Here is a 25,182-nt window from a genome sequence, read left to right on the forward strand (position 1 = left end):
ACAGAATTTTCAGTAAGGTTTACAAATTCAGAATTTTTGTCAGATTTCGCGAATGTTTGGTAAGGTTGTACGAAAAATGGATTTTGCTCACGAAAAAGGTTTCGTTCGTCTGTATTAGGTGGTACCCTGGCTCCAGCAAGCTCACTTGGGCAACTCCCTGAAGCAAGCGCAATCGGCAACAGCAAGGTGGCGGAAAAAGTAATTAATTCTGGCTTGTTACGTACCATAACCACGAGCTGATTACGAAGTAAGCAGCATACGAATTCGACTGATCGTGGTTCCTTAACGAGCACCCAATGCACGACACACGAGCGTTTCGAGCGCACCGCGTTCCTTATCGGCAGCTTTGATATCGCCCCGTGCACAACGCACAGCAGTGTGGTTATGCCTCAGCGAATTTACTCACGTGTTGGCTCCCACGATCTCACGATGAATGCACGAAATCGCAACACTGTGTCGCGTAATCGAGCACGCGGCGAGCGCCGCCAGCGGAAGTCGTCGTCGGAAGCCTGATATACGGTCTGCGTTAAGTTCTCGAAAGGCGATGGGTTATGTAAAGGGTCGCCCGTCGTGGCCCCCACTCGATCGCCGTTCCTTCAGTGGCCCGGAGCGCGCAGAATGTTCGGCCGGCCACTCGTGAATCTGGAACAGTGCGCTCCCGAACCGCGGAGCGCACCAGACGAGGACGCATGTTCGGAGACGTCGTCCTACTGTCCCATTCTCGGACGGCTGGCCACTTGGAACCGCGCCTTGTGGCACGTCGGGCTGCAGCTGCGGGAGCTCACGGGACCCGGAGAGCTGTCCTTGGTGCGCGTGGCTCACGAAGGCAGCGGACAGGTGTTGCGCAGTTGCCAGGCGCGCCACCTGTTCCACGTCCTCCTCACCTGCCACCGGTGCCTCGTGAGCGTCGAGCTGGACGACTTGCTCTTCGAAGGCAGTGGGCTCGGCGAGTACCGGGTGCGCGTCATCGACGCGCTTCGGCAGAACACCAGACTGCGCGCGCTGAGGTTCGGCAGCCTTTTCGGCGACTACAGGTAGTGCATGCCTCGCGTTAAACAGCGCAGCAGGCAGAAAATGTTTTACTTTTAATATTGGTCTGTTTGCTCCTGATTGTACGTGCTAACTTTTAACCCTCTGAGACACCGCTGTCCATGTACACGGCAGCGGAAACGAACTCCAAATAATTAAATTATTCCTTTTAAGCATGCATCATCCCGACCAGACGGGCTTCCGCCATACTCTCGAACCCTAAATGGGTTGCGTCCACGTCTATTCGTTCTTCCTGTGTGCGTGTTCCATGTTCCGCTGCCACAACGCTCGAAAAAACCTCAAATGGTCGCGGCCGTAAGTGTACGGTAGCGACTGAACGTTTGAAATAACGTGCTTTCTTCGAACGAAGCGGGGCCTGGCGTTGCTCCGGATGTGCTGCAGCCTTCTGTAACTTTCAGTGAAAAAAAAATAAAAATTAACGTGCTGCTGCCCCTTTGCATTTGTCAAAATTGCTTTTTCCGCTTCGCTCAATGGTGGATGCCCCCACTGCGGTAGTTGGGGCTATAATCCCGCTTCGCCGAGTTCACTGCCGCTTGCCTTACGCCTGCGCACTTCATAAGGGATGTTCTCACGCGTGTCGTTTTGAGCTAAGGATGTCGGGAAAGGTTGTTTCAATCTCGCTTATCATTCAAAAGGCCTTATGCCGCGGTATGCTCGCCCACATGGCTCTCCCGTAAACATGCGATTACTTCGCTTACAGGCGAGCGCTCGCAAGCCGGCGATACTACAACGCGTATCTTTTTGAGACTCGCTATAACCGAATCTCTGCAAGTTCCTTGCTACGTTTATCTGACCAGTGCGCACCTCTATCCTGCGGCCGTATTCGCTAACTAACGATGCACTTTATTTTACCGTTCTGGCACTCCGTCATCTGGTTCGGACATTTCTCGGGGTCGCCGCAGCGCCGTCTTCGCTGGGTTCGTCGCGCCTTCGGAACGACACGTGATAAAAGCGGAAAATGAAGTGGAACGTTTCAAAGTACCGCGTGCCGTAGTTGTCAAACCTGTTTAAAACGTAATATGTTGTGCGAAATACATTTCCGAAGTATTTATGCTAGTTTATTCATGTATAGGCCAATAAATGTACAAATCTACGCACGCACACACACACACACAAATATGTTCGTTTATTGTCGCCTAAAACTTATTGGCTTATATTTTCTCGACATGTCACTCGGAAGACTTTAAATCGGCAATAAATAAAATTGATCCTGAGAGGGCTAAGGGATGGCTGTCTGTTTCACTGTTAAGATATCGCGAACACAGATGTTCACAGCACAACAGACAGACACGTACGGCACTCAAAAATGAGCGTTGCGTATACGCTACTCGTACGCATATTTCCTTCGAACAATGGCACCACGGCTACGGGTCCCATATCGGATGCCACGTCTCTCCGGCGCAGGTGTCTAGGCACCCGATAAGGTCCAGCCATGGCCTGCGCAGGTGCTGCGGGATCGTTCGGTGCCGTTACTGCCCACCGCGGAGCTGTAGCTGCACGTAGTGCTCTCCGCCGTGTGCAATAGAGACGCGGACCCACTGCAGTCGCGGGATTCCCACTTTGTTTCACTTTTTCTTGGGCGACTCACTTCACTGGTTGCCTTCTGCAGGTACATCCAGGAGGACGTGTTCGCAGCGGTCGGCACGATGACGCAGCTGCGAGAGCTGGTCGTCTCCGACATTGGCGCGGTGCCTCGGACCCTGGTCGACGCGATCCACCGCTTGCTCGTGGACACGACGGGCCTGTCCACGCTCTCGATAGCCGGACTCTCGCTGGAAGGCAAGGAAGCCGAGCATGTCGTTTCGGCGCTGATGCGCAACCGCACGGTTGCGCACTTGTCCGTGCACCACAGCATTTTGCTTTATCTGCAAGAAGATGGCTCGTCGGCGTTCACTCACTACCTCGCCAAGAACGTCTCCCTGCGCTCTCTCTACGTCGAGGGTTTAGATTCGGAGCCGGGACAGACGCGCCGACAACTGTCGTGTATCGCCGCTCCGCTCATAATGCACGGCGACGTCTCGAAGCTGGAACTCGTTGGCTTCGCCTTGGACGCCGGCTGCGCCAACGTGTTCGCTCGGCTCGTGGGACAGGCAGATGGCTCCCTGCGACACCTCGACATCGGCGGCTGCTACTGGACGGCGGCGGACGAGTCTCCGGGCCCTGCCGTCTCTCGGCACGCGCGCGTCTTGGCTCGGGGGCTGCGCAAAGCCCGCCGGGGCAGTCTGGCGTCGCTCTCGCTCAGCCTCGAGGGCTTCACCCCACGCGACTGCAAAGCTCTGTTCAGAGCCGCCGCTGGCGTCGAATCTCTCGCGGCTATCACGATCAGCGACATAGAGCCGCAAGATTTTCCCGAGGTTTGCCAAGCCATTCAAGAAGCCGGCATGAGTGGCCGAGTCCGTGTCACGGGTGAGTACCCGATCGACGCGGCAGTCATCGGTGCGTTCGAGGACTGTTCGCAAGCGGTACGACAGGTCACCGTCAGTTCCGCCAGGGATTGCAGCGCAGACACATTCAGCGACACGGTCATTCTGGTGTGTTCCTGCTATCATGTGACGAGGCTTCAGCTGTACCTCTCGCAGGAATCCATCGGCGACGTCTCCACGATGCGTTCGTTGCAGAGGTATCTGAGTGGGGCAACCGCGCTGCGGGAAATCGACCTGATGGGCTGTCAAAATCCAGACCTGAGCAACTGCATTCCACTTCAAGACCAGTCCCACAGCGGTCTTCTGGAGGCACCCTTCGCTAACGTGGGTGTCGCATCATTGCGACTGCGCCATTTTCGTTTCGGCGAAGCGAACCGCCTGTTCCTCGCCGAAGCGATAAGAAATAGCCGCACGCTGTGCAAATTCGTCTTCTCGTCGACATCGGAAAACGAGGTGTTCGCACGGTGCGTCGCTCCATTCTTGACCCACAACGACACCTTGGTGCGTTTTCACCTCTCGGTAGCCGACGGCAAAGCGGAAGCGGAGAGATTCGTCATCGAATACGTTCTTGGTCGCAACTTGGGATTTCTCACGTGCGCTGCACACTTTGTGACCGGCGATGTGTACGTGGCGCGCTGTGCCGACGCTTTGTTGCACATCTTTGGCAGCGCTGCGCTGACCGAGAGAGTGCAGGAAATTGCGTCCACGGACGAGGCCGGTGCAAGAGAAATGATCCGAAACGTCCTAGACTCTGCCTGAAACTATATGGGCCTTTCTGGCCACTGTGTTTTTAGCAACCTTCCCGAGCGTTTAGACAAAGAGACATAGCCTGGTCTCTGCTCGTGCTCATTTCATTGAACTTCAAATGCCGTGTCTATTTGCGTGATCATGCGTACATGTGCGCTGTCGTATTGATTCGAGCTCAGTCACCCTCACACATGTTCTCGCCGCCGCTAAGACAAGTGTAGATATCCCTGAGCTGGACACTGCGGTGCAAACTCATTTATTTTTATAATATCAACGATTCGGAAAGAGGCGACTGTATTCGCATTAATGCGGTAATTCTGCCCCGAGTATCATGCCACCAATGCTATAATGTCCACCTCTGCTGACACGTCTAGTCATTATCGTTCCATTGTTTGCACAGAACCACTCATTTTAGAAGTGACATTGTTTCAGATTTTTAGATGCTTTGAATAAATGCGATCCGTACTCCCGTCAGACTGCCTCGCGAACTCATCTGCAAGGTTCTCTTGGAGTATTCAGTGTGTACACTAAGTGTTCATTGAAACCTCTGTATTAATTTCGTGGTAGAATGTCATTAAAAGAGAAAATAGTCAAAATTATTTTACAAATTTCGCGCCTAGAACCACAGCACCGGCAATTAAACGTGACGTCAGATTTCTTGCTCATTTGGGTTCTTGTGGCTGAGTAACATTTGCTTGCTAAGTTCAGTCTTTCAAACTGCTAGTCATTCCTGCCGAAAAAAATAAATGGCTAGGCCTGCGAACAGACTCCGTCAACATCTGTGGGTATGCGTTTAGACGAACCCGACGTGACTGCCTATACCTGAACTCTATTCTGACGGGTCCAGTCACCGGCGGCACGCAGTGTCGAGTCGAGTTCAAACGGGACTTCCGGTTACAGCAGCAGTCTTCTAATAAAACGCTGACGTCTCGGCGGTCCAGCGCAAGTGTCTGCGCTGACTGGCCCAACCCGTCCGCGTCTGCATGCATGCATGCGTGCTGCAAAGGGGTCGGGCTGGGTCAACCCTTTACACCACTCCTGCTTTTGCCTCGTCTCCTGATCGATAGACTCTAGTGGTAGCGCGCTGCACTTTGTCTTGTGCGTCTGATAATGTACTCTTGCGTGTTTCCTTTCTGTCACTCCTCCATCTTCTCTTGGACAAAGTTCAGTTATCCTTACTAAACGTGAACAGCGCAAAATCCAAATTGGTGGAATGGAATGGCAGCGTGTATATTCAAAACAAGGAGTGTCTATCGGTTATCTCATTCCATTGCGCCATTTCCAAGTGCCATGTTGGCGAAGCTGGCTGTTGTTGCAGGGACGGTTGAACTACTCGCCCGTCGTAGGGAGCCTTCAGATATGTAGGCGACTTTCTCATTGTTTTTCATTGGTGATTGGCAGATTTCCCAGTGCGCAGGTGCTGGATACCTTTCGCGAATGCCTTACAGTTCGCATCTTTCGGCGCATGAGATGCGAGTGAAATGCTTCAAAGAAACCGGTAAAGTGTGTGACCTTTTGTCGATGCGAAAGTTTGTCTCTGGCCGCTGCGCGTCGTCTGCTTCTTTTTGGAAGCGATGAAATCATACATTCCTGCATTTCCACCGCGATGACATGCATAACAGTACACATAAAGTATTTTGACATCCGTATTTTTTTTTTCATTTTATTTCTGGTCTTGTGGGTGGCGGCATCACGACGATTTGAGAACTACGAGGCATACACTCTTTCGCTTCAAGCCTAAACCTGGATCGGCTGTTTCTCGGCGCGGCCGCTAGGTGGTGAATGACTTGGAGTCGCGAATAATCGGGCTCTAGCCACAGAACGCTTATAATAATTACAGAAGGGAAACTTTACCTCCCGCAGTGCAACGGTAATAAGCAGCAACCATATGGTCGCTGCTGTAGCGGCTGGTGGGGACGGCCGCGCTGCTCTCGCAGGTTTGGGGCGTTTCGTTACCGCTGTCAGGATGGTATTCGTGAGTACGGTACTCTAACATGACTACAGATATTTTATTATGTCTGCAGAGTATTGAGAGGCATCAGCCGGCAAAAACGCACTTCCAACACGTAAGCTTACATTCTTTATTGTCAGTCGCGAATGAATCAGTACATTCCCACTATTTTTATACAGGTCAGGAACCCTGATAGCCATCCATGTAACGAAAATGAAAGCTGAAATCAAGCGAATTTTTCTCATCGTGTTCGGCGTGGCGCTTAAACCAATAAGAATGAAGCTTCGGACAACGATATTTATGCTGGGCTACCCTCGTACGGTAGTTGCGTACAGTGCTGATTGGTGTGTTTAACACTACACGTACCGTATATATATATAGGCTCGTGTAAGGACCGCATTTCTTTTTCACAATATCGACCAAGTGCGGCCCTTAGACGGGACCAACCCTTTTGGTTCGGTCCCGTCCCGTATAAGGGTCGCTGTTAGATGGCTCTAGATACTAGACGCTGCCACTATACTAGCGGACAACTTTCTCTGGCTATGAAGGGAAAGCTACGGGCGCGCGGCTGATATGTTACCGCGCCAAGCAGTCCGACTCGTCCTGTCGTCACGTCTCGTCTGAAGTCGCGGTTCTTTCTCTCTTTAAGCGGTCCGGCAGCGTTTGACAGTGCTTTTGGTTGCTTGGAACATCATTGAATCGGCGCAGCTTCCACGTTCGACGGTTTCCTGTTTCCCCAGGCGCAGAGGGGAAAAGCCACAATATAAGTAAATCTTTACACTCAGTGGTGTGCTCTGCATAATTTAACTGTTGCTGATAAGGTGTTTATGTTTCGCCTTCCCCAGCCTAAACAAACGTGGATTAAAACATAGGACCCTTTTCATTAGCGCTCTCACTTGTGCGGTCACACATACTCGCGGTCAACAGAAAGTTGGCCGATGGCATTCTATAGTAGCCGCACGCGGAAGCACGCAGCGCGCGCGCGGCATCGAGGCACTGAACGCGATTGCTTCTCCGTTGGAATCCCCCCCCCCCCTAAATTTTCGGCCACCAAGTCGAGGGTGCGGCGCTTACACGAGTCTACACCGTATATCGTCTGCGTTCGACGATTTCAGCTAGATTAAAAAACGAAACATAGAAAGTCATCGGAAAGGATGTAGTGACAGCAGTATGAGCTCGAGCTGCAGTGTCCCAACCTTTTCATAACGCATTGGCGAGAGGCACGTAGTGTAGGGGAAAACAAAATAAAGAATAAACGTTCTGCTAAATTTTCCAGCACACATTGTCTGCTCTTGATATTTCTGCAGCACATTTCATGTTCAGGTGCGGCTGTGAAGGCTTTAACAGAAGTGGTGTACTTAAAGGAAAGCAAGAAACGTTATGGGGACAACAGTGCTTAGGACTTTTGCAAAGATTGTGTGAATAACAAGGACGCTAAAAAAAGATAAGCAGGCCCAATTAATGCTCACAGATCCCTGGAAAACGCAATTTACGGTTTCGTGTTAAAAAAGAAAATCTCGGTTTTGTGTTCAAACAAGGCAAAGAAGTTGCAAGGTGATATGAGCACTTCAATTGGGTAATGAGGTGAGCAAATGGAGCCTCAGTCTGGAGCCAACGTTTCAACAAGCAAACATATTTGTGAGGACCGAGACAAAGACGAAGGCATCCGAACAAATGCTGCTGCCAATGCCTCGTTACATCTATTAGATATAATTATTACAGCGAAGCTGTCTATGGCTAGGATCCCGGGATTTCTTCGTGGCGTAATGTCGACAAAAAGCTATCATCATTCATGGCTCATACCGCCGTAAGGGAGAGGCTACAATCACTCAGCAAAGTGAAGCGAGCAGTGCATACATTCTTTGGAATCGCGCGTACAAAATACAGAACAGCATACGTGTCAATAAAGAACAAGCTTAAAACAATCATCCGAACCACATAATTGATGACAAGGCACTCCTGCGCCTGCATGCAATATATGCGAAGCACGTAGCGCTCTCTGCATACGTTTCTCGATAAATATTACTGTTGCGCAAGCTGCCGCGGCGAAGGCAGCTTGACTGTAGCACACGGAGCAGGGAGTGACGTAACTACATGTTCGTACGTAGAAGAATAATTCGCCTAGCTACTGATTTGTGTTGTGACAGTTCTACGGGAAGGGCCACGTATAGTGCGGACTCCCGAAGAGCAGCGTGTATACGAGACGCGGCGAATTTCTCTTCTCTCTGGCCCACTCTCAGTTGCAGGTGCACGAAGTAGCGGCGCAAGCCAAGTCGCAGGCCGTCGTAACGTCTTAGGCTATAGTGAACTAGAAGGCCATACTTAGGCTAATAAATCGGTAAAGTGTATGTGAATGTCGCGAACATATTGTTGAATGTTGCGAACATCGCAATGGGTCGTTCTAGTTGTCCTTCATAGCTTCGCTTTCCAACCACCTTCACAGCGTGGATTGGAGGCCATGTTTTTTTTTTTTTTTTTTTTTGCTCATGATAAGTTCTTTACCTGCGTTACGAGAGGAGGAATGCTTTAAAAAAAATACGCCTAAAGGAAGAATGTAGTTTTCTAATTCGAAAGGTATACACGCAAGAAATAAACGCCAGCTAGCCATTTGAAAAGAAACCCAAGCGCGATAACGTACGGGACGACTTCTTTGTTCCCGGCAAGTATACCATTGCCTTCTTTTTGTTTATACTTATGTATCTTGCCGGCGTTTCAAATCGCAGTGTGTGCTTTTTTGATAAATTAGAGTGATGTACATTTAAGCTTCATTTGGTATTGTTTGTTTATAGTTTTCTGCCCAGCATTAGTGTTACTAATGATTTAAGCAGCAGGAATATCCTCGCTAATGCACTTGTGTATGCAGGCATGGCAGCAGGATTTGATAACTATCTCGGAATGTCTGAAGTTGATCATGACGTGTTACGCCGCGAGGCGACATATTGTTTCCATATCATGCTTTAGTTTGGCGGTGCAAGCAGAAGATGCTGTTTTTTCATTCAACGCGGTGAGTTAGTTTATTAGCTCGTAAGAAATTTAGCAGCAACTGCAAACTGCGCTCGTTCCAGCTTTGTAGCGTTCGACCTGCACACAGCTCCGCAAGTTTGCTTTCCGACACTGCGCACAGCTAAATTTTATTACAACTGGTTCAATTCGTTTCCAAGTCATGCATTTACACTGTTACAAATGACTTTGCCAAAAGATAACCCACGCTAATTTTTGGAAACCTGTTGGAAGAACCTTAAGTTGGGCAGATTGGTTGTTTTGCACTTCTCACATTTCACCGGATTTGAGAATTTCTCCGGGCGGCCGGGTGTCTGCTGTATTCTCAAGCCCGGACCACCCGGGCCCTACGAGCTCTAGCACTGCGTACTGCGAGCTCGAACAAGCGCCAGTCATCGGACGCAGACGACCTTATCACACGCACGTATAAGCTAACAAAGGTGCGCCTCGACTTACAAACGGAACTCTCATTTGTTTTTGCACCACGACACACAGAGAAACTAGCTTTACAGTTTTTAGCCTCGTTCTATCAGTGCAGAATATCCGTGATATTCTGAGATTAATATTGCGTGATGCTATATATGTGATATACTGCAACACGAGTCGATGAGCGGAGTTGCCTATGAAGGTCGAAAACAGTCAAGTATCGTACCTGTAGCAGTGTAGGAACGCCGCAAAAAGTGCTTGCACCTTTTGTAGAGGCTCGCTACGCACGAACACTTCCTTCTTTTTTTTTAACCTCCGGCTCGCTTGAAAGGCTCTTTGTCTTTAAAAGTCTGATGCGGCTCGGTGGGCAGGCCGGATGTTTGCACGCATAGCGTAGCTATTTCCTCGATTTCGTGGCTGAAATCCTTGAGACCGATCTCAAAAAGATGATCGGCAGCAAGGTCCCTTTCGGCTTCCACATTACACCTCGATTCGACGCCCACAGTAAAGAAACATGACTACAGCACTAAGCGAATGAGCCGCCATAAACATGGACGTCGAAGCCATCTTTGTTTATTTGGACAGGGTTGCCAGCACAAATACTGAATTCTGGAGCAACGTCTGGAGTAACTCCAGATGCTTGCACAGATAACCGACATCTATGGGAGTCGCCAGAGTCGCGCTTGCGCCGACACTCTAGCCGTTGGTGTCGCTTTTATCAGAATCAGAATCAGAATCGGTTTTTATTGAGATCATTAGAAAGATTACAAGTTGTTAATATTCAGAACCGGTTCATCCGATACTGTACGATTGGCTGGGGCGGCGTTGTAATTAGAACGGCGGCTGTTGTGAAGAACTGCTTGCATAGTTGACGATTTTTGCGAACGCAGTGACAGTATTATCACAAGGCTTTGATCGGTCACTTGGCTCCACAAGTTGACTGCCTGAACCTGAAAAATGTCGGTGCGTCACGCACCGGAATTTGCTGCTCTCTAAATTAGCGTCAAATAGGCACTCCTGTTGCCTTTTTCACGCAGCAACAAACCGCACAGTTCTTGCACATTGTTTATAGAGCTCGTAAAATACACAAGTCACATTGTTTACATTGTAAAGTTCGCTTCTGCGCTTTTTGGGAACTAGATACTACGTATAACGTTTGACGACAGAATGATTACCACTCATTTTACTTTTAAAAGTTGTCCGCGAGTGTGTCATGAGTGCAAAAAGTTCACCGACGATTACGATACTCCCTAACGCGAAATTTGAGCGCAGCTCTATACGTTTTCATTTCGCGATATATTGGCTGGCACGGACTGTCTGTCTCGTGCGGCACGTTGCAAATGGTGCGAAGTGTGGCGCGACTGCGACACTTAGAGATCGCGAGAGCCAGCGCGGGCACTTGGTGACGCGTGGACGCGATTCACAGCTGCCGCCGCTGACAGACCTCCCAGACGATGATGATGATCATTTATTGGCGTCCCCTTTGAAACGGGACGGTGACAAATTGTCATCTAGCCTGCTTGATTTAATCAGGTATGCCGTAGTTGGCTTTTTTCTAGCATTTTTGTATGCATCTCGCGACGCGCGCTACTCCAGCGCTGTCTTGCAGCCATCGTCGCTGCACTACGCTCTTCTCACCCTTTCGCCTTTCGCTGCACCCTTCAACTCGCGTCTTTCATGCCCCGCAGCGCTTCGCGTTCATCTTTCGCTGTGCTTGTTCGCTCGGTTACGGCTGCGCTCTAAAAGAGAATTACGCGTACAGCTTCAATGCGTACGTATCTTTCGCACCACCGTTATGCTGCTGCTGTACCACGCAGAAAAGCTAGCTTTGCAGTTCAGAGAGAGTTACGTGGCACAAGGTCAGCAGTGCAGCACGTTTTAAACGATTGGGATCCCTTTTGCAAGCTTTGAACTCACCTAGACATGAAAGAATATATATATAAAAAAAACTATGCCCACCTTTCCTTGAAACGGTCTCAATAAATTTCTTGCACACATCTGGTGCAGGAATTACTTGCAAAAGCTTTTACTAGATCCTCTGCCTTTCATTACGACACACACGGCACCAAATCCTAATGTCATCTCTGACATTAGGCTATCAGTATATCAACTCAAAAAACGCTTCGTTTATCCTATGGATATTATAAAAAAAAAATTTTGAAGTCTCCTACATGGAGGCTAAGAAAGGAAGAAATATGTCGTCTAGCATTGCAGCTGTCACCTGTGCTTGTTGTTTACCTTTCTTGCACTGCTCCTCCTCCTCTATTCTCACTATTCAAACACAACACACTTGCAGATTTTGTTTTCTTTTTATATTTATGAATTTATTTATTCGCCACCAATACAAGCGCATTGTGCCTGCCGAAAGGGCAGCATAAGCGTTGGAACCATAGGCGGAGAGTTTTCATTTTTCTGGGGGTGGGGGGCTCCGAGCCCCATATATAATATATTTCTTGCACTTGAAGAAACTTCGTGTCACCTCGAAGGATTGAGCACTGAAGTGACGTTGTTATATGAGTTTTTCCAAGACCTCATAGTAGGAGACAGTTCAATTTCACAGCCAGAGTCCTCTAGGTGGTGTAATCTTCCTTTGTGTAATTACTGCATACTTGGCTATCCCTAATACTGCTTCATCTTTCCGGCAAAACTGCAGCCTCTCTCTCTCTCTCTCTCTTTGTGAGTCTGAGTAAAAGCGCTGTTGCGCATGACTGCTGTTGATTCCGATTTCGAGTGAATGCGGTTTGGCCTCATTTTGTTTACTGAGAGAATTATACAGTGTTCCCCAATTATCATGCACCAAGACTTCAAGAAATAGCAGTTGCGTTACTCAAAGAAAACCTAGTGCACATTGTTTCCAGTATAGTGGAGCAGCCACCAGTAATAACAGCTATCACAGCTTGTTCCAAACTAACACCAAACGTGATGAGTTACTTCGGCCAGGGCACAGCAGACAGGGCACCAGCTCGATCACAATATTTTCCTTTATTTCCTTTATTTCGTTCTGGATAATCCAGAGGGAGCCTGTTTGAGGGCACTGCTGTATGATCTGGGTGGGAGCGCAGTCACATTGTATTCTCCATTTTACACAGGGTTTATCAGTCGGAAAAAAATTAGTGTGCAATTAGTGCGTCGCTGAATGTACCGCAGTTAGATGTCCTTTGGCTGTGCCTTCAAATGCCTTATTGCCACTTTGATAATTAGGATAGTACATCACGAGTTAGATAATTACTGAACTATATTCTTCCATTATGCTTTCGATGCTCTTTTCCCAGTCTCTAGGTTCTTCGGTCCTTCCAAGCGATTGGAGGGTTGGCAAGGTTGTTCCGGTCCCTAAATCAGGTAACACTCATTCCCCCCATAACTATCATCCTATATAACTGAAAAGTATACCATACAAAATATTGGAGCATATTATACATTCTCATATGATTGATTTCCTTGAGTCTGATTTCTTCTTTTCGACTGAACAACACGGTTTCGGGAAAACATTTTCATGTGAAACGCAACTCGTATGTTTTACTAATGACCTATTTACCCATACTGACATGGGCTTCAATGTAGACTGCGTGTTTTTGGACTTTGCAAAAGCTTTCGACACTGTTTCACATGATCTCCTCATTCTTAAACTTAGCATGCTTAACATTGACCCTAATGTACTAAACTGGATTAAAAGCTTTCTGTCTAATCGAACTCAGTATGTTTCGGCTAATGAATGTTCATCCTCTCGCACTTCCGTAACATCGGGTGTACCCTAGGGATCGGTACTGGGACTTCTGCTTTTCCTGATTTACATAAACGACCTTCCTAAATGCATTTCCCATTCTCGCAGATGACTCCGTCATTTATCGCAAAATAACTAACCACACTGATTCTGATAAGCTTCAAGACGATCTTAGAAGCATATCCAACTGGTGCGATAAATGGCTCATGCGACTAAACGTTAATAAATGTAAAACAATGCATGTATCGGGCTGCACTAACACTTACAACGCGCATGTTTACTTACTTTACAATACTTCTCTTGAATCCGTCAACTCGTACAAATACCTAGCTGTTCATATTTCACGTAACTTATCATGGCATACACACATCAAACACGTCACTAATAACGCTAAAGGGTTCTTGGATACTTGCGTCGAAATTTCTCTGCCGAGTCTATGCCGATAAAGCTTACCCTCTACAAAACATTAGTGCGACTAAAGCTAGAATATGCATCCACAGTATGGGATCCCTATCCAATCACACTAATGAACACACTAGAATCCATCCAGAATCATGCATCACGTTTAATGTTATCTAACTATTCCCGTTACGCCAGCATTACTTCCATGACAAACACACTTACTTTACCAGACCTTTCATTGCGCCGCAAATCCTTTAGACTTTGTCTTTTCCACAGGCTGCATCACCACAACCCACTATTAAATATTAAAGGATCATCTTATTACTCGCCCTTCATACATTTTATCCCGTTTCGATCACATGTTTAAAGTTGGTGTTCCATTTTTTAGAACAAAAATGTGTCATGTTTCTTTTATTCCTAAGACCAGCGCCGACTGGAACAGCCTTCCTCCCTCCATCGCTGCCATTACTGACGTTGACAACTTCCAAGACTGCTGTATTTTCTGCCGTTTTTTAAATACCTATTATTGTATAATTACGTAGTTTTTTTTTTTTTTTTTGCTTACCAATCCTTTTTGTAATGCCTTCAGGCCAGGAAACTATCCGAAATAAATTAATTACCTAATTAAACCTTAGTAACGAAAAAATTACTAGCAGCTACTCCACTTTACTGTAAACAATATACACTAGGTTTTCTTCGAGTAACGCATTGCTCTTTTTTTTTAAATCTTGGTACACGACAGTCAATTGGGACACCCTGTATATATTTATGACCTTTGCGTGCTACTGATGATGTTTCCATCCCTAATAAATGTTGTAAATTATTAGAAATGTGTTTTTTGTGTGTGAGTCTGGCATTGACTGGAAAGAGAAGCAATACTGAGACACACAGCATTCACATGCATTTCACACACCATTAATAAGATTGCTGAAGGGGTCACTGAAGTCCTTGGGTTTTTTTTCATGGTCAAAAAAGCATGCGAAGCAATTTGAAATGTGGTGAACATACAGCAACATATTCATTCTCTAGGCATAGGCTGTCCATACCTTTAGAAAAGATGTTTAATTGGCTAACTACATCTCTTTGAAAAATGTAATGAACTTTGTCCTGTGTGTATATTTAAATATATTTTGTGTGTGCATGCTTTTTACAGTGTAAATATAAACCAATGTTGAAGTAAGAAAATACGGATAAGGCAGCTGCTGCTAGTGCTTCTAATGCCCTTGTCCTCCTATTGTCAGGATTTGCAGAAATAAAGCAAAACAATGAATTAATAGCCATGCACGTCTGAGCCAAGAATGATGCAGAAAACTATTAGCCCCAGTAATATTTCAAGTGAAAAGGTTGAGGAAAGCCAAAGAAACCTCAAATAATGTGGATGACAAAGCTCTGGTAATGGCACTTTATATGTGTGTGTCAGGGGGAGGGATCAGCACCCGCCGGAAAACTCCGGAGGGGGCTCGGGCCCCGGCGCCTCCCTGTAGTCAGCGCCTATGGTTGGAACAGATAGCAAAAGCAGACAACAGAGAACAGGTTATAACTAGTGCCACTCTGCCCATACATTTTGTCACTAGCAGCAAAACAGTTGAACCAGTAGTAGAACTAGACCAGAGAGCAGAGGCGGGGGGGGGGGGGGGGGGGGTACACGTGGGAAGGTTACACGTGCTTCCAGCCAATCTGCACTTCAGCAGAGATGAAATGGACATGTCCACAAGGTGGACCCTTACAGAATACCCCCCAGTGTGCTGGGCAAGGGACATCTGTGCAGGTCTGGAGTTCAGTAGATCATGAGCCTAATATCCGTGCCATGCTTCAGTGCATGCGATCTGTCCCACACCCTCTGTGCATGTGGTGCAGCTCAAGTGGTGCAGCTCACACGTACATTTACCGGCGTACATGTAGTTTGGCATACCGAGTCTCAGAGTATTGGACAGCCATTGGTGCTGCTGATCCTGACCATAGATATCGCCTTCAGTTTAAAGGAGACGGTGTAGCCCAGTTGCATGAGCACCATTCTGATTGGCTGTATCAAGTCAGTGTCATGCCGACATTAAAATGAATATTGTTGCGTGGCTCTTTCATTGGCCGTCTCTTGTTGACGGTTGGTGATCAGACTCGGTAAGAATAACGCTTGTTCATTCAGACTATTCGCTTACATTGACAACCATAGTCGATGGTTTCTGCACAAATTATTTTTTCACAGACGATAAAAAAAACAGTGAAACTATATCTACCCAGCAGCATCGAGCAAACAGAATATATAAAGCATTACATCGGTGCTTCACTTTTTCATTGCCCTTCCGTGCACAAATAAAATTCGTCATCTGTGATGTGCCCTCAATTTTTCTTTTGCATAGCGGACCCACACATGCACCATGAAATACAGACAAGGGAAAAGAAAAAAAAATCGGTGCATAGGTATTATCTGTGAACGCTGCGGCATTATGGATAACAAAGGCAGGGTACGTGCCCACCTGAGAGTGAGTGGGTGAGTGAAGAAACTGTATTGCAGGTCCGGCGAGGGCGCGAACTCGTCGCACACCTTGCTCGTACCACGTCGGGTCCGGCAGGTCTAGCCCACTGGCCTGGTCGCGGGCACGCCGGACAGCCAGGATTTGCTTGTCTAGAGTGGGGCTACGCAGAAGCGAGTCCCACTCCTCCTTGATGAACTTGGGGTATGTCGACCCGCACTCCTAAAGCATGTGCGCTAGAGTGGAGGTCCGCCCGCAGGACGGGCAGGCATCGTCGCGATACACGTCGGGGTAAGCCTCGTGGAGAACGGACAGACACGGATATGTGCTGGTCTGTAGAAGTCTAAGCGAAACGGCTTGCGCCCTATTCAACTTGGGGTGAGGGGGTGGAAAGACCCTTCTAGACATGTAGAAGAATTTAATAACCTTGTTGTGAGTACCGGGAGCGTCCCTGTGGCCGTAGGGAGGAGGGGAGTCGGCGCTCCTTACAGAGGAAGCACGGTTGGTGAGGTCACGCGCAGCCTCGTGAGCAGACTCACTAAGGTTCGGGGGAGCACCCTCGATTGACCTGAGAGGCAACTTACATATCTTGAAGTATGCACAGTACTCACCTTGTCATGTGCAATAATGGTCACAAGTCTCCGCATTTCAAAAGAACTTGTCCTTGGGCAAACTGGTAGTTAAAAAAAAAAAAATTACTACCCAGGAGCCTCTGCGGTGCTGTGGCTGTGCCGACTACAAATAAAAATTGTGGCAATGTAAAATCAATTATTTGTACTTCATAAGTGAAAATTAATGTCTCCACAGCAGAGCTGCATCGATTTCTTTTGTGATTTGCAAGTTTTGACTTGAACAAGCAAGAACTCTATTTTCAGTATCATACAGTGTTAATAAATGTAAAATTGCATAAGAAATTGCAGCTGCAACATGGAGAGAAGCCTTCTAGTAAAAATCTTCCGAAAGGACCCCTTGTTCAGGCCATTGAGGCAAGCAACAGGTTCGAACACTGGCACTACATCTCGCTGCACAAGAATCTGCGTACGCAGGGCATGTAAGCTTGGCTCTGCTGCACGGAACTAGTGAAACAAAGTATAGGTTTGCATTAGTGGCATATCTATCACATTGTTTTCCTCTGAAATGTGCTTTTTTTTTTATAGGAAGCTTTCCTGACGTGGTGTTTCTATGTCATGCATTCTCTGTACAGCACATAGGTGAAAATATTCTTCGTTTTAGAGCGCAACTCTTAGGCACCCATTCCTGTGGTGAGCGGTGGCGGCAGAACCGAGCGAACGAGCACAGGGAAAGATGAAAGAGCGAACGCGGAGCGGGATATGAAAAGCGTGAGCCGCGAACAGTGGAGACCAATGAGAGCAGTCCCTTAGCTCTTTCCACACCGCGCCATGGGACATAGCCCACTAACGGTAGTTTGAAACGCCACTTGCGAGACCTTCCGCGCCGCTCACGGACACACTGTGCTATCGTACGTGAAGGAGGAGAACTATATTTTTGTTTTCAAAGCAGTTAGCTTTTTTCTGACCAGGCAGTGATTTTTTAATGCGCTTCAATGTTTCACAATCATCTAAGGAGAAAACAAAAATGGCTGCCCGCTATCAATTGTTTGAAATGCCGCTTATAGACCTCACACACTGCTCAAGGACGTACTGAGCCATTGGAAGTGAAGGAGCAGAACTACATTCTTGTTTTCCAAGCAATTAGATTTTTTCAAGCCAGGCAGCAATTTTTTAATGCACTCCGAAGTTCCGCGATCGTCAAAGTAGAAAGCAAAGATTGCCGCCTCCGGGAGCGGCGCGCGCTTTTTGAAAGATCGCAGACGTCGCAATTCCCGTGGGTCTGCGGTTGATTTTATAGATGGATCAAGCAGCAGCGAGTCTTGTGATGCTGCCTATATGTCGGTCTTTGGCTCTGAGAGCAACGACGACCTAAACCAGCCTGGAACATCCGCAGCCGCAGCGCGGCACGCCCTACTGTAGTCCTTGCAGTTAAATTTTTGTAGTGGAATACCTGTTCAATAAAAAATTATGATTTTTTTGGAGATAGTGCCTATTGGATGGTAATACATTTTGTATATCTCCTAATTTTTCTTACATGTTTTTCTTAGTATATACAAGCGTGTCTTTACAAACATTATTCAATTTTATCCCAATATCATGATTCCGGCAATTTGTCTTTTTTATTACATACATCTCGTTAATAAAACATTTATGTGTGAAAAGTGCATTCATTCTGCTTTTTGTTTATGTATTACATAAGATATTTAGTGCAGTAGTTTCTTCAGAAAAAAGAAATCTGGCGTAACCTACAAAAAACACCTATTTTCTCCATGGTAGAGAAAGAATTAAGTGAGGTGTGCATGGCAAACTAATGTCACGCCGACACGCCCAACCGATCAATGCTTACTCGCAACTGATCCAATCCGGACCACTCATTTCATACTATCGTCTGCTTGCACGGCCTTGTTTGGTTTGCTTGGTTTGCTCTCGCTCACGCTTGTTTTTATTGTCGTGGCTTACGATTGTTTTGTAATCTGATTGTATGTGCAATGCGAATTGTGTACCACTTTCTGGAAGCCAGGCGGCACCGGCAATTACACTGCAACCTTCGATGAGTCATGTATAACAGCGGACACGTTTGACCCGCAGATCAAATTTTCGACTATCACTGACTCTGCTACATGTCTATCTCAAATTCTTTGCTTCAATATAGTGCAAAATAAAACACGTATAGAGCTGCCCTCAAATTTTGCATTAGGGAGTATCATAATTGTCAGTGAATTTTCGTATCTGGGTCTGCTACTAAACAGTTAGTCCTAGTTGCCGCTTCCCTGTGTTTTTCCTGTTCCCTTGCTTCATGCTTCGTACTCTGTGTCAAGAACAACATGTGTGTGTAGCATTTCTTTCTTTCTACTGTCCTTGTCCGTAATGTCCTACGTAAGGCGCACCTTTTCATGAAGCCACGCTGCAAGGCAAAACTGGCACATGCAACAAATCTCAACTTTATAGCATACTTCAATTTCTGGTTGGGTTTACATATGCAGAAACACTGCGTATAGTATCATAGCTACTCCTGACAGCAATTTTAGCAACATTTCCTTATTTAGTTCAGCAACACTTTTGGTTACCTCTTTATTAATTAACTTATTTATTAATTATATTAACTATCTATTGGACAGCTCCATTTGGTCATAAATGTACAAATAAATAAAATAGCTTTTTTTTTCTACATGGAATGGTGGCCAGCTGGATGTTATCCTAAACTGCCATGGTTTGTAAATAAAGAAACATGCGCAAGAACACTGTCTGTAACAACCGCAGGTAAAACATTTTATTTAAAAAAAAATCAAGACTTGCGAAGTTCCTTTGATTACCCTCCGTGCCTTTCAAAGCACTATACAAACACAACACTGGTATGCACATCTTGTTTATGTACAGATCTTGCACCTAGCTTCCGCTCTCCTAACTTTAATACTCCCGTGTGGACGACACAATGTGTCAAGACACTGACTGCCTTCGCCTGCGATGGTGAGTGTCTGGTGGTGCCCCTGGTGGCAACTGGCGATGACCAAGAGAGCTCACTATTTGGCATTGATGAGCTCATTTATCTGAAATGAACAGAACATCTAAATGATCAAGCTTTTCCTGGCACTTCCTAAAAACAGATCTTCACTTAGTGTTCCTGATGCAGTTAAACCTCGATATAACGAAGTAGGTAAAATCGGCAATTTGCTTCGTTATATCGATATTTTGTTGTACTAACATTTGACCTTTTATGAAAATAAGTACAGTCGCCGATCGATTTTTCTTATAAGGAAAGGGGCCGCAAGAATTTTACGAATTATCGGGCAATCGAAAAAAGCAAATTTGAATGAGAAAACAACTTCATCTGAAGAATTTGGCAGTCAGCGACAAATGATACGGTTTTGTGCCACGTACGTGGTCGATTTCTTCTTGGCGGTACGAATTAATCGAAGCCAGCCAAGCTTTCACGTGCACTCCGCCGTCGCAGCTGATACGAGTCGTCCCCACTGGGACGAAGCTATCATGAAAAGCGCGGGCAGTGGAGAGCGAATGCTTCATCTGCCTGTCACTCCAACAAGTAACCGAAACCCAAGATTACGCAACCTCCAATACTAAATGTGCAGGAAGACAGGTTACATGATGTCACGCCGTCTCGGCACGCCCGCTCTTTGCACATGCGGTCAATTACCTCTAAAGCAGGGTGTGCGGCTGGGTATGCGTTCAGCCGCGCTTACAGCCATGCACAGCCACGGTGGAGACACGCGGCAGAAATCGCGATATGCCAACTTGCCTCCCCCCACCCACCCGGCCCCTCGGGCGCACTTGATCGTGTTACCGCGAGCGAACTCCCCTTCCCCTCCTTCCCTTTGCTCACGCGGGAAGGCAGCACTCGTGAAACCACCATCTTTCTTGTCTCACCCTTGCACACTTTCACTTGCACCTAAAGCACAAAGTGCACGGGCCGCGATAGGACTTTATACGGAACATGATGCGGCTCCACTCTTGTCACACCACACGCGATTTGAGAGGTGCGTTTGCAAGTAGCCGCTTGTAATTCAATCACTGGACCATCTGCGCCGGTGGAAGTTTCAGTTTATTGTCTCGGCATTCCTTTGTGGCGGAAGCAAAATTTTGTTATATTAAAATCGCATACAAACACACTTTGTTGTACTGAGGTTCTAAATACATGGGGTCCTATGGACAAGAGGTTATGAAAAGTTAAGTACTTCATTATATCGAGAATATCGTTATATTGAGGTTTAACTGTATTTTGACGCTTCCATGTTTTTCCTTTCCAAATGAGCACTTTATAAGAGGCCCTCCTTGCTCAGTTGAAGCACCACACAAATTTTTCATCAATGTTACTGTGGGTGGGGATAGGGGCTAAAGGAGATTGAGATGATGCATCTGATTACCTCTATCTTTGTGGTATGAGTTTAACACTTTCTTTAGATGCCCCAAAGCTCTCATGCAACAGATTCTTATGAAGGCATGGCTATAATGGAGCCAAGTACTACCTTTACATTTTCTACCATTGGCTATTTTTAACCCATTCACTTCCACGGCTTCGACGCCTGTTCCCGCGAGCTGTACCACGTAAGTTTCGCCACCACAGACTGCAGTGTATGGCATCGTAAAGAAACTGCCGTAACTCCGCCTATTATTTCCCACGTGAACACTTTGTGTTTTATTCTGTTTGGGAATGTCTTCCGGAAGCAATGAACTCTGAGTACCTTGCGAGTGTGGAAGGTCTTGAAGCAGACGAGCATGTGAAGTGCCACTTCACATTTTTCGCACTCCGACCGGCTCTCGCTCTTCTTCCCCTCGGCTTTACAGACCTGACATTGTCTGGATGGATTTTGCTTGATTGTGCTCGGTAGGATCTGGCAAGGGAAGTGAGTCTACTCACAGGCCTATAGCTGCATCGGTGGGGTACCAACAGGCAATTTGCCTCGTCGCAACACAGTCTCTTCGGTCAGTTGTTCCACCAGGTCGACTTTTCAGTCCGTATGGCTCACTCGCTTTCTTGAATCTTGGCTGATAGGACGTAGCTGATATAAACAGCGATGTCCATGATGTAAAAAAACATCTTGTATCCTTTTGTGTACCTTCGCATTATAGGAAAGGAAGGGAGCTGTTGATCTTCCCGATCCACACCTCCCATTCCATGGTTGTAGTCCTGCACAACCTGAGGCTTCAAAACGGGCAGGTCATTCTGGCGGTTTTTCTTGCCGGTCTCAGTCACACTGGCTTTGTTGTGACACATAGAGAGCATGTTGACAGGCTTCCTGTCCTACCATATCAAGACCATGATGCCTTGCGAGAAGAAGGTCTTCCACTCGCCATCTTTCAGCTCCTTGGGCATGTTCTTAAAGTGCTCCCTAACAGTACCCACAGCGTTTGATCCCGCTTGATTTATGTGAAGGAAGAGAAGTGGTGAAGAATACTACTTGTCCATGTAGACTGTGTGACCATCCGCAAGATGATCGCCGACAAGGTTGCTGACGACAACCTCGCTACACAACATTCCAATGGTAGCGGTTGTTTTCTCACTTTTTCCTGCATAGAAGTTCAGGCAGTAGCCACTAGCAGATTCACACAGCTTATAAAACTTCACGTCAAAACGGGCTCGTTTTGAGGGGTTGAACGTATGTGAGACGACCAAGAAATCTCATCAAGCTCTCGTCCACAGCAAGACCTTCTTTTGGAGAGTAGGCATTACCTAGGGACTTGATAATATAGTCCAGTACAGGTCGTAGCTTCCCCAGCCTGTCATCAGCTGCTGTAAGGTTGTTGTCACAGAGATGTAGATATCAGGAGAGTGCCAAGAAACATTGCCCGGGCATCACTGTCACAAAAAATGGTGTGCTGATCACACTTTCTTGTGACCAACATGCCTGGATGCTGCTCTTTTTTACCTGGCTCATTAATACACACAGCGCGAAATAAACTTTCACCTCCCTCGGTGTCGTTTCATGCCATGTGGGGTCTTGCTTAGAAGACTGTTTCTCCCTTGCATAAGTGTTGGCGTGCCTTGCAATCATGTCCCAAAAATTGTCTCCGAGGAGAGTGTTGAACAAACCCAAAGTACTGGGACTCTCACCTACTTTCAGCTTGATCACTTGCTTGACTCCAGGACTTTCGCTAAAAGACAGTTTGGTGACATTATGTGAACTGTCTTTTTCCTCCCACTGCCAATCTTCATTTCTTGGCGTCTTTAAGGTGGTGGGGTGGAGACAGGGGTGCCCTGAGATACACACACATTGCTTTCACAATCACTGCCGTTCTCACCATCACTCTCATTACCGCTACTTTTTTGGTCCGAGATAGCTTCTGGATCGTCATCACTTTGGAACACCAGCTCGAGAATTTCTTCACACGCGAGAACTTTCTTCTTCCGTGACCCCATGCTTCAGGTGCAGCGAACGACTCGACAAAGAAAGCACAGCCGCCAACTTCATTTTTCTTTTTTCAAACAACCAAGCTCAAAAATAGCATCCAACTATGTTCATCTGATGTGAAAAAGACGAAACAACCCAACAACAGTGTAGAGGGAAGCACCTTCTACTGGGGTACTACTACTACTACTACTACTACTACTACTACTACTACTACTACTACTGCTACTGCTACTGCTACTACTACTACTACTGCTACTACTACTACTACTACTACTACTACTACTACTGGGGCCTTTTAAAAGCAATGCTTCTTCCGGAGGCTGGCAAACCACCGGCTTATTGCAGTTTGGCCATGGCGGAAGCGGTCGGCGGATTGCCTGCTTTGAAAGCGAATGGTTTAAAACCTCCAAAAACCTCCAAAATTGTCAAAGTTCAAGTGCGAAACGCTGCAACATCCGCCATGCAGCCCAGACCTGTTGCCTTGCAACTTCACATTTTGGGGCTTGGGGCAATTGAAAAAAAAAAAAAAAAAAAGAAACGGCACCAGGCAACCAGATTCGTGTCGGACAATGACGTGAAGGAGTCAGTTACAGACTTTCTGAAGCAGCAACCCAAGGAGTTTTATGAGATGGGAATCGCGCGGTTCATTAGTCAGTGGGACAAATGTCTAAATGCTCATGGAGACTACTTTAAAATAAAGTACCCCTTTTGTCATATACATATTCGCACTGGCTCACTTTCATTTGACTCACTTTCGTATATATTGCGAAACTCCTGCTTTTTTTTATATGTGCTTTCTCTTACTATAATTTCTGTTTCTATAATTTCGGTGCAATTACTCACAATACATGATTGGCGACAGTTGCTCCTGTGCAATACATTGGAACAAATGACAGTGTCACTGAAATTATTCCCTGGCCATTGCATAAGTACAAAAATGTAAACAAGGTTCTTAACTGGCAGTTTCATTAACATATTTGTCCTCAACTTTTTCATTTCATGGCCTTCATTTGGGTTTTTTTTCACATTTTTCTTATCACATTTTTTCACATTTTCAGTTTTTCTTTTCACATTTTTCACATCAGCGGCATGCACTGCTTTGCTGGTTTTTAAATGATATAGTTCTAAAGTTTGTGCGATATTTTCTTTACTTATCAAATAGACAAAAAATGTGGCAACATTGATATCAATTATGTCGGGCACAATTTTTGGGACATACGAGTATATTATTTTATGAAAAGCATATTTTGCTTCTCTTGATGGTGTGTAGCATTCAAGAATTCGTTCGCAGCATCTTTGGCAATGGCAATGCAGTTATTATTCATGTATTTGATCCCTCAACAAATTTTATAAGGAGGAGGCTGAGCTGCAACGTAAGCCCCCCCCCCCATCCCCTCGCCTCGAACGAAATTTCTGGCTGTGTCATTGACTAGGAACATAAAATTTATCGCCAGTTTAACTATGATGGACAACTAGTAATTCAACAACTGAGTAAAAAGAGCAGTCAATCCTCCTTATGCTTTTCGTGGTTTTAATTGCCTGTTGGCTTCATATAATTAGAAAGCCTGGATTGCATTCTCACAGAAGCACTGGCCATGCACTGTGTTCGATATTCAAAATGATCCTAAGCTCATATGCTAAGCACACATCACGTAGCGCATGAATACTGGAAGAAAACAGTCATAAAAGTTAACAGGCCACGAGAAGCCACAGTACAGGTACTAAATGCAGTTGAATGCCTTTACAATGACAAACACTTCCAGTATTAAATTATCTGCACAGTGGTTCAGAATGCATAGCCTTTGTTGCTAAGTGCAGTTCGGGGTGCTGCTTTCTGTAAACGCATTCCTTTTATTCTTTGTTTTTCATTTTATGTGTTTGCAAACACCACTTATTTAACTCATTAGCCTAGAAGCTATTCCATGATGTCTAAAAGGCTGTATTTGCATCATGCCTTGAGTGATTACTTTGTGTGCGTTTTTCCAACTTCATTGCTCTGTGGCCATTGTTTTAATGTTGATAGTGCTTTTTGCATAAGATTAGGTGAACTAAAT

At 46.3% G+C, this 25,182-nt stretch overlaps 2 protein-coding genes and 1 pseudogene across 2 annotated transcripts in view; 1 reads left to right on the forward strand and 2 right to left on the reverse strand.

The window, feature by feature from the left end:
• Positions 1-406: 406 nt before the first annotated feature.
• Positions 407-4,885, forward strand: LOC129383314 (uncharacterized). Its single transcript, XM_055067711.2, has 2 exons — positions 407-1,034; positions 2,660-4,885. The coding sequence occupies exons 1-2, from the start codon at positions 619-621 to the stop codon at positions 4,230-4,232; spliced, it is 1,989 nt and encodes a 662-aa protein (XP_054923686.2). The 5' UTR covers positions 407-618; the 3' UTR covers positions 4,233-4,885.
• Positions 4,886-19,509: 14,624 nt separating this feature from the next.
• Positions 19,510-25,182, reverse strand: part of LOC126525488 (TATA element modulatory factor-like) — a 58,045-nt gene continuing 52,372 nt past the window's right edge. The window contains exon 25 of the mRNA XM_050173376.3: positions 19,510-19,810. Within this exon, the coding sequence (XP_050029333.1) occupies positions 19,784-19,810 (27 nt within the window). The 3' untranslated portion in view covers positions 19,510-19,783. The remainder of the gene's footprint in view (positions 19,811-25,182) is intronic.
• On the reverse strand, positions 19,820-25,178 carry LOC129383307 (piggyBac transposable element-derived protein 4-like; annotated as a pseudogene).

This window comes from Dermacentor andersoni, chromosome 8, assembly GCF_023375885.2.
Source record: "Dermacentor andersoni chromosome 8, qqDerAnde1_hic_scaffold, whole genome shotgun sequence".
Taxonomy (NCBI): Eukaryota; Metazoa; Arthropoda; class Arachnida; order Ixodida; family Ixodidae; genus Dermacentor; species Dermacentor andersoni.

What these genes read in the sequence shown, in the direction of transcription:
- LOC129383314 (XM_055067711.2), top strand. Translation starts at nt 619, where the DNA reads ATGTTCGGCCGGCCACTCGTGAATCTGGAACAGTGCGCTCCCGAACCG. An exon ending in AGCCTTTTCGGCGACTACAG is followed by an intron (nt 1,035 to 2,659) that starts GTAGTGCATGCC and finishes TGCCTTCTGCAG; the next exon opens with GTACATCCAGGAGGACGTGT.